An 18797-nucleotide genomic window follows, 5' to 3' on the forward strand; every position below is an offset into this window, starting at 1 on the left:
ATACTAAAAAACACATCTGCAAAGAATGGTGTCAGTCACTGAGAGGAGAAAAGAGAGGTCAGTGTGCCATACAGAAAGAAAAGCATGTTCAATGATGATTTGCAAAACTTGACAAGCAGAGGAAAGAGAAAAGCCTTCCATACCATGTGCCTGAAGAGTGAAAGCGTCGGTCATGGCTTTCTCCTTGAGGATGAGACCCAGGGCTGCCTGGCATAAAGACTCTTTGGCTGCAGCCTTCCGACTGAGCAACAACTGTTTGTGGTGTTGAGGGATGAAATCAGTGTGCACGTTCCCAGCTTCAAACTCTGGGTGGCCAGACAGGTTGAGTAAGAAGTCAATGTTGGTGTGCAGTCCAACAATCTAGGAAGAGAATAAACCCCCAGTTCCTGCTGAGTGGGGAAAACAATATGTTCAGAAAACCATCTGCTGTTTTTATCTAAGTATTTTCTACTGTGAACAACTCTTAGGAAAAATAAAAAACCTACTAAGGTACCATGTGGCAACAGGACAATTCTCAGGAAAAAAAACACAAAAAACCATCTCACTATCACTATGTCCATCCACTATTACTATATCCATCTGGACTTGACACTAAAAATTACATTTTAATATGACAAAGAGGATGCTGGAAATACCGAGGCACTTACTTGACTCAGGTTAGGAACATAATAAATGTTAAGAAACATAAATGAAATTCATTTGCAAGGTATCGAAGACTTGCTGCTCAGAACACTTCCACAGAATAGGAAGACTGCAAACAGCAAGCTGGATTGCTATACTGGGGAGAGGATAGGATTAAATGCCCTCAAAAGAGCTTCTTTCCAACAATAAAATCCAAATTTTATATACCGATACAAAAATTTTAAAAGGTATAAAATTAACCCAAATACACCAATAAATGGGATCAAAAGTAAAACCAGCTATCTGAGCTTTGGGTTCATTCATTTACTCATCCATTCCTTCATTCATTTAACAGCCATTTCCTGAGCATCTCTTAAGTGCCAGGCTCTGATCCAGGCACTGGGGACATAGTGAGGAACAAAACGTATGATGTCCCTGCCTTCACAGTCTCTGCTTACATTCTAGGGCAACAAGTAACAATATCTGTAAATAGGTATTGAATATAATGTTACATGCTATGAAGAAAATGAAGGCTGGCTAAGAGGATAAAGAATAACAAAAGGTCATACTTTAAATGGGGCAGCCTGGGAAAGGGCTCAGAGCAGGAGAGCAGGGTAGTCAGGAGGGAGCCCTGCAATCATGTGGGGGAAGAACATTCTGGAAGATTGGACAGGAATGCATGGCTCCATGCTGAGTGAGTCTCAGAAGCGGTGAGGCGGCCAGTGTGGTTGCAGCCACAGAGACCAGAGCTTTGATCAATTATTAACAATAAGTTGAATAACTGGGTTAATAAATCCTTCTATGAGCCAAATCAATGTGGTATGGGACTTTCTGCACCAAGGAAATTAATGTTCTACAGAAAAATAACAAACTCTATTAAAGGGATGAAACTGAACATAATTATTTTACTTTAGAGAAAAACTACTGGACTGTAGGCATACTGGGTAGCGAAAACAACATTCAGGAAAACATCTGCTTTTATTTCCTAAGTATTTTCTACTGTGGACAGCTCTTAGGAAAAATAAAAAACCTACGAAGGTACCATGTATAGCTGGCCTTATCTACAGAGTGAATAGGATTTCACCGAAGCATAGCACTGACACTAACAATTTTACTTCTGCAATCTTTCTTTTGTAACTGAAATGAAGAAGTCCTCAAACCCTGTTCTGGCCCACGCAAAATTCTCCCATATGAAACTATTTTGTTTGGGCAATTGATGGAAATAGAAAATATGCTGACGAGACCAAGGCCCTGCCAAAGACAAAGGCTGACCTCTGGTGCTGACCAAACACATCAAGGTCACTGGCACGGTCTCAGATCACTCACATTGTACTGACGAAGGCTGTACCTCAGTTTTGTCAATGCCGCCTGGCGATCTGCTGCCCACACGACCAGCTTCGCAATCATGGGGTCATAATGCACGGAAACTTCGTCTCCTGAAATTGAAAACCACGGTAACCTCTTCAAGTCAAAACAAGAAGGAATAAAATACAACGAGCAAGACATTTTGTTATGTACATTTCACGCTTAATCCTCATAAACCCCTGCATGATAAATAACAACAACACAAATTTATTCATGAGGACCCTGAGGTTCAGAGGGCTTTGAAAACTCGCCAGGTGTAACGAGGTGGGCCACCCAACAGCACCAGGCCCTAACGTGGTGATTCAATGGCACACAAGCTGGCTTTCCCTGTCCTATCTTCTTCTGAAGCTTCTTTTCCCTTCTCATTTTCAAAGTCAACACAATCTCCCTCCACCCTCTCACATTCCCCTCATTTCTGCCCTTAGCATTCCCCTCCCCTCCACTCTTTCAGTTTCCGTACTAGTCAAGCAAGTTTAATAATTCCTCTGTCCTGCAGGGTTGCTGGGAGGAGTGACAATAAAGTGACAAGTGCCATACCTGGCAAAGCTGATAAACCAATGGCAGCTATCATCACTGGGATGGTTACAGTCCTAGAGAACAAGAATCTGAACCAGGGCACATTCCACTGGTTAGAAATGGTTCAAGTAGAAAGGATGTGGTGTGTTGAAAAGAACATTGTTGCAGGGTCTTTCCATGATTTTGGCAGGTCACTTGACCTCTTTGAACCCCAGAGTCCTCGTTGATAAGATTAGAGGTGCCTACAGGTGGCTCACGCCTGTACTCCCAAGACTTTGGGAGGCCGAGGTGGGCAGATCACAAGGTCAGGAGTTCAAGACCAGCCTGGCCAACATAGTGAAACCCTGTCTCTACTAAAAATACAAAAAATTAGCCGGGCGTGGTGGCGGGTGCCTGTAATTCCAGCTACTCGGGAGGCTGAGGAAGGAGAATCATTTGAACCTGGGAAGTGGAGGTTGCAGTGAGCCAAAATCGTGCCATTGCACTCCAGCCTGGGCAACAAGAGTGAAACTCCATCTCAGAAAAAAAAAAAGAAAAAAAAAGAAAAGGAAAGAACCGGTGGGGCAAGCAGAGTTAAGATGCTTTGCTAAGTTAAAAAGTCTACTAACTACCAAATCTTGCTGTGGCTTATCCAGAGCTCTCAAAATGCTGCCAATTTATTTTTAAGAAGACCTAAATCCTCATTTTGGCTTTCAGGACACTAGGATTTGCCTTCAACCCATGTCTCCAGTCATATATTTTCTTACTATTCTTCAAACATACCTTTTTCTCTTTTCTTCACTCTTCATTATGCTGTTTAAATCTACCTATCTAAATCCATTCCAGACATCCTCTTAAAAACTTGTCCTGGCCAGGCATGGTGGCTCACCCCTGTAATCCCAGCACCTTGAAAGGCCAAGGTGGGCAGATCACTTGAGGCCAGGAGTTTGAGACCAGCCTAGCCAACATGGTGAAAACCTGTCTCTACTAAAAATACAAAAAAAAAAAAAAAAAATTAGCCAGGCATGGTGGTATACACCTGTAATCCCAGCTACTAGGGAGGCTGAGGCCTGAGAACTGCTTAAGTCAGAGAGATAAAGGTTGTAGTGAGCTGAGATCACACCACTGTACTCCAGCCTGGGCACAGAGTGAGACCTTGTCTCAAAAACAAAAACAAACAAAAAAACAAACAAACAAAAAACTTGTCCTAATTATATCAGTCTAGTGTGACCTCTTACCCCTGAGAACTGCTATATCCCATCACTGTATAACTTATTCCAGCAATTGAAATTAAGATGACAGGAGACCGTGGAGACTCAGAGCACTGACTCTGGAGCCAGACTGCCTGGGTCTGAATCTTGGCTCCAAGGATGACCTTGGACAAGTCACTTAACTCTTCTGTGCTCCAGTTTCCTCATCTAGAAAACAGGGATGATAATAATGCCTACTTACAGGGTACTTCTCATGGTGAAAGGAACACAAGTAGAAAAATCACCTAGAGCAGTGCCTGTAAGTAGGAAGTCCTAAATAATCACTAGTTATGACCACTGTTATTAATCATATGCTGAACTGTGATAGCTCTTCCACTGTTTCTTTACTGTAATTTTTTTATTGTTTAGCTTATACTAAGTTTATGTGTTAATTCTCCAACTTGACTTTATGTCCTTTGAAGGCAGTCTGCCTTGTGCATAGCAGATATCAGTCATCTTAAATCATTTTCGGAATGAGGCAAGGTCAAGAACAGTACACACAAAATATTTCCTGGTTAGGTTTGACCAAGTACTGCTGAATTTCAAAAAAAAAGGAGTCCGTTGTTGAAAAATACTCGTTATTCTTTAAAAATAACAATTCCAGAGGCAAAAAGTAATGGTTACTGAGAAATCACTTAAATTCTTTATTTTAAAATATGCTAGACAGTTCTGTAAGACTCAGGGATAAGAATGTGTCCAAAAACAATAATGTACTAAAAACTTAAAAAGAGTGAGACTTTTCATTTTCTTTCACTTTACCTTGCCGTACTCCAGTTTCAATCCTGGTGGAAGGGTCTGCTCGAGGAGTAGAGAGGTGCACTAATGGGCCAGCCACAGGCATGAAGTTATTGCTAGGATCTTCTGCATATATTCTAGCTTCGAAGGCATGGCCCTGCAGAGTTATTTCTTCCTGGCTCAAAGGAATCTTCTCTCCTGCTGCAATCTGGCAATAGAATAGTGTTTCTTATGAAATCTACCGTATAGCGGCTACCAGACTTAGTAAATCAATGGTCTTGCTTTTTTTCTAGGTAAAATGTACATTTAGGTTTTGCAATGCAGCCAAATAAAAACTATTATTTTGTCTACTCATTTGAGTATTGGGCAAAACAAAAAATTAAAAAACAGATGCAGCTTGGCAACAGTCTATCATTTGGGGTATCGGAGTTTTTAAATGGCAAAAGCAGGCAAAGTGATGGCTAACTTACAAATATAAAAATCAGTGTTTGTTCAATATAATCAAAACCAAAACTTCTTACTGGCAACACACTCTCAGTTTTCATTTAAAACATTAGCACTTAATTCCCAAATCAATTTTTTTAAAAAAATAGTATATTATTAGTGTTTAGGACTAGATTCACAGCCAAGCAAAAAGTGTAGCTGACATTGTCATCCTACGCTGTAATCTTCACCAGTAAGTGGGTGATAAAGCAAAACAGAAAGGGGAAAATGATGGTTTTTCAATTTTGTTATGTTGATATGTACTGCATGATACCAGATTACAAACAGGGTGATCACTATTGTTTGTTGTTACTATAATTATTACTATTTTAGTTATTATGTACCAATACAACAAATCACTCTCTTCAATTAACTAGTATAAATTGGAAATGGCTATTGGAGGACACATTGCACTTTCTCTCTTTACTCTTAAGTTTTTTTCCAAGATGAGAAAATGACAACCTGAGAAAGCAATATAGATACAGGAAAATCTAGACTCTAAGTAACTTAGCATGACATTGAACTAAACCGGTAAGTATAAAACAGAAGCAAAAGTTTCATTTTTCTGAATCTGTAAATATGAAAGATCAGGATGCACAGCAGTTAAGAATGAAAGGAAACGGAACTAAGTTAAATGCCTTTATGGCAGTATATTTTGAAAACACCTCAGGCTCTGCAGCCAGATTGCCTAGGTTCAAATTTTGTCTCTATACTTACTTTGTCATCTAGACAAGTTTCTTAAGCTTTCCATGCTTCAGAGAAAAGTGTCTGGCATACAGTCAGCACTATGTTACCTATTATCATTCCATCCTTAGGATCTAGAACCAGAAATACCATTTGACCCAGCAATCCCATTACTGGGTATATACCCAAAGGATTATAAATCACTCTACTATAAAGACGCATGCATGTGTATGTTTATTGCAGCACTGTTCACAATAGACTTGGAACCAGTTTTTTAACGTTTTAATAAATAATTCCGGGTCGGGTGTGGTGGCTCATGCCTGTAATCCCAGCAATTTGGGAGGCCGAGGCAGGCGGATCACCTGAGGTCAGGAATTCAAGACCAGCCTGGCCAACATGGTGAAACCCTGTCTCTACTAAAAACACAAAAATTAGCCGGGCATGGTGGCACACGCCTGTAATCCCAGCTACACGGGAGGCTGAGGCAGGAGAATTGCTTGAAGCCGGGAGGTAGAGGTTGCAGGGAGGTAGAGGTTGCAGTGAGCTATCACGCCATTGCACTCCAGCCTGGGCAAAAAGAGCAAAACTCTGTCTCTTGTGTTCACCTTGACTTGTCTTTGCCTGTCCATTTTCCTCCAAGCTTGGCTTCCACTTGAGCCCAGAAAAGACAGGCCCCAATCACGCCTCTGGGTCTTTGGAGATATGTGCCATTTGAGTTCTCTCAGGCTGACACTGGCTCTCCGGAACCCCTAACCTTGACATTTTCACCAGCTTTCCCTGAACACTGTTAACTATCTGTATCTGCAGCCTGAACCCAGGACACTTACATCAGTCATCATTCAACCCTTGTTCTAGGAAGGCTTGACTGCACAGGCAGGTCCTCGAGCTTAGACTCTTGACTCACCAAATGGTGAGCCCCTTTGTTTTACCTCTGTTTGAAGGCCAGATGCCAAATGCCTTGAACTCTATAAACCAGGTCCAGCAGCTTCCCTAAGTTCTAGTGTCCCTCCCCAGATGATAAAAGCTGGCTTCTCTTTCTGAAGAGCCTTGACAAGCTCTTACAAGAAATAAATGTCTGCTGGTTTCCTTAATACCCAAAAGCTTTCTCCTTCCTTAATCCTTAGAAACCTTTTTTTCTCTTATGATTTCCAAAGTTGAAACTCTCTTGATTTACTGCTTCAGAAAAATTATCCTCCTTTTCCTTGAATTCTGGAAATATAAATACTCCTTCCAGAAGTTTCCAAAGCCACTACAGTTTTTCTTGACACTCACTAAAACTTACTAGCTTGCTGTGCCTGGTTTTCATTAACACCCTAGGATATAGAGCCCTAGAAGAACCTTTTGGCTCAATTAAAACCACCAATCACCCCCAAGGAACCAACAAAAGGAGTATCATATTATTATCTACAGAAGTTCTGAAAAGATAAAATTACCAAAATAATCAAGATTTTAGCGTCACACCATGAAAAAAACAATTTAGATGCAGGATATATAAGGAACCAAGAATCCTACATATATCAGGACCGTCTATATTACTTAACAAATTTTTTTCATGTTAGGAAAAAGAAGGCTAAAGTAAAATCTATTGTTCTTATGGGAACAAAAACAGACTAAGCTATTATTAATATTTGAGAAGTATGTTTTGTGGAATTCTGGTTTATACCAGTGCTTCTCAAACTATCCATAGTAAAAGAACAGTTATAAACTTACATGTTTGAAAAATACAGTAGGCATGTCATAGCAATGCCAAAATGCTTTAAAAGTTTCCAAACATTTACTCTGAATGAACATTTACTCATGGGCCGGCAACAGCCATAAATCCGCACTTTACTTGGATCATTCTAGACCATCTCCTTGGCTCTTCATTCCCAACTCTGCCTTAGCTCATTTCATCTTGCCTAGTATCTGCCCTGATCTGAAACCGAATGATGGCCTGGCCCAGAATGCTGTGGCCTTAGGTAGACCATGAGGCTTTGACCTTGAGGTGATGTGGTTGTGAGCAAGCCCCTGTGACACAATCTCACCTGCTGGCTGGCCGGGCCTAGGGGGAAGTGAATCTGAGTCCCTAAAGTGCCAAAAAAAAGCTACAGCATCAAATGTGGCTTCACTTTTAACCTCCCATCTTCCTGTCCTCATAACCACCAAGAACTGAACCCCGTCCAAAATGACACCTGTTTTAGGAGGCCAGAAGGTAGTAACCTATTCTCAAGACTGTTTTGTTGTTGTTGTTGTTGTTGTCATTGTTGTTGAATTATAGATTCAGGTGGTACACGTGAATGTTTGCTACATGGGTATTTTGCATAATGCTGGGATTTGGGCTTCTGATGAACCCATCACTCAAACAGTGAACACGGTACCATTTAGGTAGTTTTTCAGCCCTCACATCCCTCCCATCAAGACTGATCTTTTTTTTTTTTTTTTAAGATGGAGTACCCAGGCTGGAATGCAGTGGCGCGATCTTGGCTTACTGCAACCTCTGCCTCCCAGGCTCAGTGATTCTCCTGCCTCAGCCTCCTGAGTACCGGGGACTACAGGCACCCGGCACCACACCCGGCTAATTTTTGTATTTTTGGTAGAAACAGGGTTTCACCACATTGGCCAGGCTGGTCTCGAACTCCTGACCTCAGGTGATCCACCTGCCTTGGCCTGCCAAAGTGCTGGGACTACAGGCTTCAGCCACCGCACCCAGCCAAGGCTGATTTTTAATAGAAAAAATATTCTCACTCTAAGCTGCCACTCCACCAAGTCAGTTCCTGTGATCATCTCAGTAACAGGATGTTCCACTTGCAGCCTTGTATTCATCTCCATGAAATAGAAATTATGTTTCGAGTCCATAATAAACTCCACAGTCCCTAAAAGGTAAAAAACAATGGTCATATTCAATAGTGTATAATCAGTAGCAAACCAAAATCTTCCATGATGCATCACATCAAGTTTTACCGCTGTCTTCATTCAATGGTAACACTTTGCATTTCATGAAGAAAACATCTCCCATTTGCAGCAGCATATGAATCTTAGTCAAAAATAGAGAGCTGCATGAAATTTGGCAACGGAAAAGTATATTTGGGGTTGTGAGCAAATGGTAAGCCCAAATTATGAATCCGTTTCAGCTTGTAACAGTGAGAACAAGGGTGGACCACATGTTACTGCCTCAGAGCACCAAGATCCTGGGAGCCTCATACCATGACATCCCATCTCACCCTAACCCCATGGAGAAAAAGAAAACTTTTTTTTCCCTGATTGTGGGCTCCTAGGAATTTCTTTTTAAAGTCCTTTTGCTGGTAACCCATTGAAAGATTGTTTGGCAACTAAACCTTATGTTAATATCTATTGGCATTCTATTAAGCTCTAAAAAATTTCCCCTAACTTTATTAAGGTTTAATTTTAGACAACAAACTGTAACTATTTTAAGTGTAGACATGTGATTTAGCAATTGAATACAATCACAGAACCACAATGAAACTACAGAACATTTCCATCATCCAAAAAGTTCCCTTGTTCCCATTTGGAATCAGTCCCTTCACTAAACCCTGGGATCCAGGAAACCACCAATCTGCTTTCTGTCACTATAGTTTTTCTAGAATTTTATATAAATGAAATCATATAGTTTGTAGTCTTCTGTGTTTCTGTGTTTTTCTCTTAGCTTAAAGTGAATACAATGTAAAGTTGTTTTTAAAAGTGTGGTCACAATCCATTAGTGGATTTTAAAATCAATTTTTTTTTTTTTTTTAAGACGGAATCTCACTCTGTCATCCAGGCTGGGGTGCAATGGCGTGATCTTGGCTCACTGCAACCTCTGCCTCCCGGGTTCAAGCGATTCCTCCACCTCAGCCTCCTGAGTAGATGGGACCACAGGCGCACACCACTATGTCCAGCTAATTTTTTTGTATTTTTAGTAGAGATGGGGTTTCACCATGTTGGCCAGGCTGGTCTTGAACTCCTGACCTCAAGTGATCCACCTGCCTCAGCCTCCCAGAGTGCTGGGATTACAGGTGTGAGCCACTGTGCCCAGCTTAAAATCAATTTGAAAATCAATCTGATCCGGCATCTAAGGAGCTTAGAAGCTGCCACTCTGTCCTATCAAGTAAAAAGCTGAACAAGCTGAAAATCAACAATTTTTAAATTTGTCAGAGAAATCAGGTCACAGGGCAAGCTGCTTGTCCTCAGAACCAGGGAGACAGACAACTGACAGGCAGATACAGAGATGCCATGAGGAGAAGCCTGAGCTGTAATTGACAAATTCCTGGTAGCTCAGTGTGGACAACTCTGAGAGTTAAAAACTCCAAGGCGACCCAGTTACAGGAGGACCTCACACTTTTGTGAGTTTTACCTCCAGGAGCTCTACCAGGTCTTCACAGTGAATATCAGAGAAAAATCCTCCCATGCTTCCAGCTCAGAAGGGAAATGAAACCACTTTGAAATACACCAAAACATTCAAGGTTTACCCTTGAGAAAAACTATTTTATCAGAGCCTAAACGATTGGGATTTTATCAGAGCCTAACCTCACTGGGGGAGGAGAAATACCCAACTCCAGCCTTTGCCAGACATCCTGTCCACCCTAAGGGGTGGGGGAAAACAAAACAAAAACATACCAGGAAGCACTGGTGAAGTTCACACACCAGGGGCACAGGCTCAGCAAGACTGAGATCTGATCATGGGACAATAGAACATGCCCCCTCCAGCCTTATCACATTACCAAAGGCCTGTTTAGCAAAATTCTCTTTACCCAGTACACCATGTCCATCTTTCAACAAAAAATTACAAGGCATACTAAAAGGCAAAAAACACAGTTTGAAGAGACTGAAGAAGCATCAGGTATGGCAGGAATGTTAGAATTATCAGACACAGAAATTCTAAACTGTGATTAACAGGCTAAGGGCTTTAATGAAAAAAGTAGACAACATGCAAGAACAGATAGATAATGTAAGCAGAGAGGTGAAAATTCTAAGAAAGAATAAAAAGGAAATGCTAGAATTGAAAAAAAAAAACCATAACCCTAATAGAAATGAAGCATGCTTTGATGGGCTCATTAGTACATTGGGTATGGCAGGGAAAGAACCTCTGAACTTGAGGTTATGACAACAGAAACTTCCAATTCTGAAAAACAGTGAGAAAAAAAACCTTAAACAGAACAATACCTAGCACTGCAAGACAACTACAAAGGGTATTAACTACGCAGAACGAGAATACCAGAAGGAGAAGAAAGGAAGGAACAGAAGTAATATTTGAAACAATAATAACATGTTACTGCATACTGTAGGCAACTGTAACACAGTGGTATTTGTGTATCTACATATATCTAAACCTAAAGAAAGTAATGCATTGCACTATGATGTTACAGTTGCCACAATGTCACTGGATAGGAATTTTTCAGCTGCATTTTAATCTTATGGAACCATTGTTATATTGAATAAAATGGTGTTATGCAGCATATGACTGTACTTGATATGCTAAAAAAGGAGAGGAAATTGGATCATAGAAGATGCTCAATTAAAACCATGAAAGGCAGAAAAAGTCTGAAAGATAAAAATAGGAACAAACAAGGGGAATAAATAGAAAACAATAATAAATACGGTAAATATTAATCAAAGTATATTAACAATCACTTTAAATGTTGATGTCTAAATATACCAATTAAAAGACAGAGATTGTTGGAGTAGATTAAAAAACAAAAGACAAATATATGTTATCTACAAGAAATCCACTTTAAAGACTTATAGACTTAAAGTAAAAACAGACAAAGAATATGCTATCACCAAAGAAAGTGCGAGTAGCCATCTTAATTTTAGAGCAAACTTCAGAGCAGGGAAAGTTATCAGGGATAAGGAGGGGCATTAAACAATGATAAAAGGGTAGACATAACAATTTTTAACATGCATGTACCTAACAACAGAGCATAAAATATATGTAGCAAAAAAGAATTGTAAGGAGAAATAGATTAATTCACTATTACAGTTGGAGACTTTAACACCCATCTGTTATTAAATAGATATGGATGATCCGGCAGGCAGAAAATCACTAAGGACATAGTTGAATTCAACAACACCATCAATCAACTGGATACAACTGTCATCTATAGACTATTTCATCCAACAACAGCAGAACACATTCTCAAGCTAGAAAGGAATATTCACCAGGATAGACCACATTCTGGACCATAAACCACATCTTAACAAATTTAAAAGAATATAAATCATAACAGTGTCTGCTCTCAGAACATAACAGAATTAAACTAGAAATCACTAACAGAAGGATATCTGGAAAATCCTAAGATATTTGGATATTAAACAACACACTTCTAAATGACACCTGAATCAATAAAGAAATCTCAAGAAAAAATTTAAAATATTCTCAACTAAATAAAAATACAACTTTCAAAATATGTAGAATGCATCAAAAGCAGTGCTTAGTGGGAAATTCATAGCATTGAATGTATATATTAGAAAAGAAAATACCAAAATCAAGAATCTAAGCTTATATTTTAATTAATGAGAAGAGAACAGCAAATTAAATCCAAAGTAAGCAGAAGAAATAATAAAAATTAAAGCAAAAATTAATGAAATTGAAAATGGAAAATCAATAGAAAAAAATCACCAAAACACAAACCAGTTCCTTGAAAAGATCAATAAAATCAGTAACCTTGGCCACAGCGGGCAGCTCAAAAGGTCAAGAGATCAAGACCATCCTGGCCAAGATGGTGAAACCCATCTCTACTAAAAAAATATAAAAATTAGCTGGGTGTAGTGGCGTGCACCTGTAGTTCCCAGCTACTCGGGAGGCTGAGGCAGGAGAATTGCTTGAACCCAGGAGGCGGAGGTTGCAGTGAGCCAAGATCTCACCATTGCACTCCAGCCTGGCGACAGAATGAGACTTTGTTTCAAAAAAAAAAAAGAAAAAAGAAAAGAAACAAAAACACAATAACCTTTAGCCAGGTTAACTAAGAAAAAAAGAAGAGAGAAAATACAAATTGCTAGTAACGGAACAAAAAGAGGTCTATTACTACAGGTCCCATGGACATTAAAATGATAATAAAGAAATATTATGAATAATTCTATGCCCACAAATTTGATAACCTAGATGAAATGAACCAATTCCTTCAAAGACACAATCTGTCAAAACTCCTACAAGAAAGAGAGAACCTAGGGCCAGGTGCAGTGGCTCATGTGTGTAATCCCAACACTTTGGGAGGCCAAGGTGGGAAGACTGCTTGAGCTCAGGGGTTTGAGACCAGCCTTGGCAATACAGGGGGACCCTGTCTCTACTAAAAAATTTAAAAATTAGCTGAGTGTTGTGGCACATGCCTGTAGTTCCAGCTACTTGGGAGGCTGAGGTGGGAAGATCACTTGAGTCCAGGAAGTGGAGGTTGCAGTGAGCATAGGCCAGGTATGGTGGTTCACGCCTGTAATCCCAGCACTTTGGGAGGCCATGGCAGGAGGATCCCTTGGGGCCAAGAGTCTAAGACCAGCCTGGGCAATACGAGACCCTGTCTCTATAAAATTAAATTAAAAAAAGAGAATCTGAATAGCTATATTTATTAAAGAGATTAAGTCAATAATTAATAACCTTCCAAAACAGAAAGCACAAGGCCAGCTGAGTATAATATAACCTAGACAAGCTTGAGTATGGTGATGACTTTTTATATACAACACCAAAGGCATGATCTACAAATAATTGATATACTGGACTTCATTAAAACTTAAAACTTCTGCTCTGTGAAAAGGAAAGTCGGCCAGGCGCGGTGGCTCAAGCCTGTAATTCCAGCACTTTGGGAGGCTGAGGTGGGCGGATCACCTGAGGTCAAGAGTTTGAGATCAGCCTGGCTAAAGTGGTGAAACCCCGCCTCTACTAAAAATGCAAAAAAGTAGCTGGGTGTGTGATGGCACGTGCCTGTAATCCCAGCTACTCAGGGGGCTGGGACAGGAGAATCATTTGAACCTGGGAGGTGGAGGTTGCAGTGAGCCGAGATCACACCATTGCATTCCAGCCTAGGAGACAGAGTGAGACTCTGTCTCAAAAAAAAAAAAAAGAAAAAGAAAAAGAAAGGGAAAGTCGAGAAGTGAAGACAAGCCTCAGACCGACAGTGTTTGCAAAGGCACATCTGATAAAGAACTGTCATTCAAAATATACAAAGAACTCTTAAAACTCAACAATAGGAAAACAAACAACCTGATTAAAAAATGGGTGAAAGACCTGAACAGACACTTCATCAAAGAAGATATAAAGATGGCAAGTATGCATATGAAAAGATGTTCAACACTGTATGTCATTAGGGAAGTGCAAATTAAAACAATGAGATACCAAATGGCCTGAATCCAAAACACTGACATCACCAAAAGCTGGAGAGGATTTGGAGCAACAGGAAACCTCTTTTGTTGCTGACAGGAATGCAAAATAGTACAGTCACTTTAGAATAGAGTTTGTCAGTTTCTTCCAAAACTAAATATTCTTTTACCATGTGACCCAGTAGCACGCTCCTTAGTATTCACCCAAATAAACTAAAAAATTATGTCCATACAAAAGCCTGTTTGTTTTCAGGGTGTTTATAGCAGCTTTATTCATAATTGCCAAAACTTGGAAGCAACCAAGATGTCCTTCAGTAGCTAAATAGATAATAAACTCTGAGACATCGAGACAACGAAATATTATTCAGCATAAAAAAGAAATGAGCTATCAAGCCATGAAAAGACATGGAGGAAACTTAAATGCATATTATAAAGAAGCCAATCGGAAAAGGCTACATACTGTATGATTCCAGCTATCTGAAATTCTTGAAAAGGCAAAACTATGGGGGCAGTAAAAACATGAGTGGCTGCCGGGGTTTAGGGGGAATGAAGGGATGAATAGACAGAGCACAGAGGATATTTAGGGCACTGAAACTATTCTATACCATAGTACAATGGTGGATACATATCATTATACATTTGTCAAAACTCACAGAATGTACAACACCAAGAGTGAGCCCTAATGTAAACTATGGACTTGGGTGATAATGATGTGTCAATGTAGGGTCACTGACTGTAACAAACGTACCTCTCTGGTGCAGGGATGTTGATACTGTGGGAGCTTGTGTGTTGGGGGGTATCCGAGTGGGGGACAGGGGGTATATGGGAATTCTCTGTACCTTTTGCTCAATTTTGCTGTAGGCTTAAAACTGCTCTAAAAGAGAAAGTTTATTAACCATAAAGAAGTAAAAAAATCAATCTAGTGATTTTAAAATAGAATACAAAATATCAAAACTCGTATAATTAAGACAAGTACTGTTTAATGAAACATTTGTTTCAAATATATATGTATGTAAAAATAAACATTTATGTGTATATACTAAGTCTCAATATAAAATGTATTTCTTACTGTGAATATGGTCAAAACAGCTTGAAAGCAACTGATTTAAAAGTTGTGTTTCTCTTGCCTTCTAAAACATAAATTAATCACTGTTACGTCTCTTCCATTAGAAGCAAATCTTAACCTACCTGCTCCAACATAATTTACAGCTTTAGCAGCTCTGACTGCAGCTTCTCCCAGCTTTTTTCTTACTTCAGATTTAATACCAGGCTATGAAAAAAATATATAAATAAATCTCCATTAGTAGCTTGCCTTACCAGAAATTCCATTAAAATTCAATTCAGTCAGGTGCCACATAATGATGTTTCTCAGTCAACAACAGACCACATATACAACAGTTGTCCCATAAGATTATAATGGAGCTGAAAAATCCCTATCACCTAGTGACACTGTAGCTGTCATAACATCACAGCACAGTCATTACTCATGTGTTTTGTGGTGAGGCTGGTGTAAACAAAACGACTTCACTGCCATTATACAAAAGTATAGCACAATCGGCCAGGTGCGGTGGCTCACGCCTGTAATCCCAGCACTTTGGGAGGCTGAGGCGGGCGGATCACAAGGTCAGGAGATTGAGACCATCCTGGCTAACACGGTGAAACCCCGTCTCTACTAAAAATACAAAGAAAATTAGCCAGGCATGGTGGCGGGCGCCTGTAGTCCCAGCTACTCAGGAGGCTGAGGCAGAAGAATGGCGTGACCCTGGGAGACGGAGCTTGCAGTGAGCCGAGATCACGCCACTGTACTCCAGCCTGGGTGACAGAGTGAGACTTCGTCTCAAAAAAAAAAAAAAAAAAATACAGCCCAATCATGTGCCGTATATAATACTTGATAATACAACTACGCTATTGTTTTTTTAATTTACTATACTATACAATTTTTATAGTTATTTTAAAGTGTATCCCTTTTACTTAAAAAAAGTTAACTGTAAAACAGCCTCAGACAGTTCCTTCAGGAGATATTTCAGAAGAAAGCATTGTTATCATAGAAGATGACAGCCCCATAGATGTTATTGACCCTGAAAACTTTTATTGGGACAAGATGTGGAGAAAAGACAGTGACACTGATGATCCTGATTCTGTTTAGGTCTAGTCTAATGGGTGTGTTTGTGTCTTCATTTTTAACAGAAAAGGTTAAAAAGTTAAAACAGGTCGGGTGTGGTGGCTCACCCCTGTAATCCCAACTTAACAGAAAAGGTTAAAAAGTTAAAACAGGTCGGGTGTGGTGGCTCACCCCTGTAATCCCAACACTTTGGGAGGCCGAGACGGGTGAAGCACTTGAGCCCAGGAGATTGATACCAGCCTGGCAAGAATCAAACCATGGAGCAACATGGCGAGACCCCGTCTCTACAAAAATAAAAAAATTGGCCAGGCATGATAGCACACACCTATAGTTCCAGCCACTCAGGAGGCTGAGGTGGGAGGATCACTTGAGCCCAAGAGGTCAGGGGTCTAGTGAGCCATGTTTGTGCCACTGCACTCCAGCCTGGGTGACACAGCAAGACTCCATCTCAAAAAATTTTAATTTAATTTAAAAATTTAAAAATAGGGGCCAGGCACAGTGGCTCATGCCTGTAATCCCAGCAGTTCAGGAGGCCAAGGTGGGCGGATCATGAAGTCAGGAGTTTGAGACCAGCCTGGCCAACATAGTGAAACCCCATCTCTACTAAAAATACAAAAATTAGCCGGGTGTGGTGGCAGGCGCCTGTAGTCCCAGCTACTCTGGAGGCTGAGGCAGGAGAATCACTTGAACCCAGGAGGCAGAGGCTGCAGTGAGCCAAGACTGCACCACTGCACTCCAGCCTAGGCTACAGAGTGAGGCTCTGTCTCAAAAAAACAACAACAACAAAAAAAAAATTAAAAAATAGGAAAAAGCTTATAGAATTAAGGCTATAAAGAAATTTTTTTTTTTTTTTTTGAGATGGAGTCTCACTCTGTTGCCCAGGCTGGAGTGCAGTGGTATGATCTCGGCTCATTGCAACCTCTGCCTCCCAGGTTGTTTTAAGCAATTTTCCTGTCTCAGCCTCCCGAGTAGCTGGGATTACAGGCGCCTGCCACCACACCCAGATAATTTATATATTTTTAGTAAAGACAGGGTTTCAGCATGTTGGCCAGGCTGGTCTCGAAGTCCTGATCTCAAGTGATCCGCCCGTCTCAGCCTCCCAAAGCCCTGGGATTACAGGTATGAGCCACCATACCCAGCCAAGAAATTTTTTTTTTTTTTTTTTGGAGAGGAGTCTTGCTCTGTCGCCCAGGCTGGAGTGCAGTGGCGCGATCTCGGCTCACTGCAAGCTCCGCCTCCCGGGTTCAGGCCATTCTCCTGCCTCAGCCTCCTGAGTAGCTGGGACTACAGGCGCCTGCCACCATGCCCGGCTATTTTTTTTTGTATTTTTAGTAGAGACGGGGTTTCACTGTGTTAGCCGGGATGGTCTCGATCTCCTGACCTCGTGATTCACCCGTCTTGGCCTCCCAAAGTGCTGGGATTACAGGTGTGAGCCACCACGCCCGGCCTAGAAAAAATATTTTTGTATGTCTGCATAATGTGTTTGTGTTTTAAGCTAAGTATTATTAAAAAGAGTCAAAAGTGAAAAAAAATTTTAAAGTTTATAAAGCAAAAAAGTTATAGTAAGCTAAGGCTAATTTATTAAATAAAAATATTTTTTATAAATTTAATTGGCTGTAAGTATACAGTGTTTACCAAGTGTACAGTGATGTACTAGGTCTTCACATTCACTCACTGTCCCACCCAGAGCAACTGAAAATCTTGCAGGCTCCATTCATGGTAAGTATTCCATATAGGAGGTGTATCATTTTAATAATCTTTTATACTGTATTTTTACTGTACCTTTTCTACGTTTATATATGTTTAGATACACAAATACTTACCATTGTGTTACAACTGCCTACAGTATTGAGTACAGTAACATGCTGTATATAGGTTTGTAGCCTAGGAGCAACGGGCTCTACCAGCAGCCTAGGTGTGTGGTAGGCTTTGCTATTTAGGTTTAAGTACACTCTATGATGTTCACACAATTACAAAATCACCTAAGGACGCATTTCTCAGAATGTATTCCAATTGTTAAGCAATGCATGACTGTATTATATTTCTGTGTACCAAATTCTGCATTAAAAAGGATAAAAAGTTGGCCGGGTGCGGTGGCTCAAGCCTGTACTCCCAGCATTTTGGGAGGCTGAGGCGGGTGGATCACGAAGTCAGGAGTTCAATATCAGCCTGGCCAAGATGGTGAAACCCCGTCTCTACTAAAAAATACAAAAAAAAAAAAAAAATTAGCCGGGTGTGGTGGTGGGTGCCTTAATCCCAGCTACTTGGGAGGCTGAGGCACAGAACTGCTTAAACCCGCGAGGCGGAGGATGCAGTGAGCTGAGATCGCGCCACTGCACTCCAGCCTGGGTGACAGAGCGAAACTCCATCTCAAAAAAAAAAGGATAAAAAGCTAATATTATATACTTCATTAAAAACTGTCCTATGATAGTTTAACTGTCAATATACCAAAGTTTAATGATTCTGCTACTAATTTCTATGCATTGCAGATGTTACTCAGCATAATTACGTATCTTTGTCCCTTGTATCTACATGACAGCTTTCATAACTATATGTCCACTTAAAATTATATGTTTCAGGCTGAACACAGTGGCTCGGGCCTGTAATCCAAGTGCTTGGGAGGCTGAGGTTAAAGGATCACTTGAAGCCAGAAGTTTGAGACCAGCGTGGTCAACACAGTAAGACCCCATCTCTACAATACATTAAAAAAAAATTAGCCAGGCATGGTGGCATGCACTTGTAGTCCCAAATACTCTGGA

The 18797-nt window shown here is 40.4% G+C and overlaps 1 protein-coding gene across 2 annotated transcripts in view; it reads right to left on the minus strand.

Annotated features, from left to right (window-relative positions):
* The window catches only part of MCCC1 (methylcrotonyl-CoA carboxylase subunit 1), an 83784-nt gene that overhangs the window by 21261 nt on the left and 43726 nt on the right, over positions 1 to 18797 (minus strand). For both annotated transcript variants that reach the window (XM_516898.7, XM_009446912.3), the window contains 5 exons: positions 15105 to 15186; positions 8358 to 8485; positions 4491 to 4674; positions 1948 to 2057; positions 144 to 360 (listed from right to left, as the gene is read on the minus strand). In XM_516898.7, coding sequence (XP_516898.3) covers positions 144 to 360; positions 1948 to 2057; positions 4491 to 4674; positions 8358 to 8485; positions 15105 to 15186 — 721 coding nt within the window. The remainder of the gene's footprint in view (positions 1 to 143; positions 361 to 1947; positions 2058 to 4490; positions 4675 to 8357; positions 8486 to 15104; positions 15187 to 18797) is intronic.

This window comes from Pan troglodytes, chromosome 2, assembly GCF_028858775.2.
Source record: "Pan troglodytes isolate AG18354 chromosome 2, NHGRI_mPanTro3-v2.0_pri, whole genome shotgun sequence".
NCBI lineage: Eukaryota > Metazoa > Chordata > Mammalia > Primates > Hominidae > Pan > Pan troglodytes.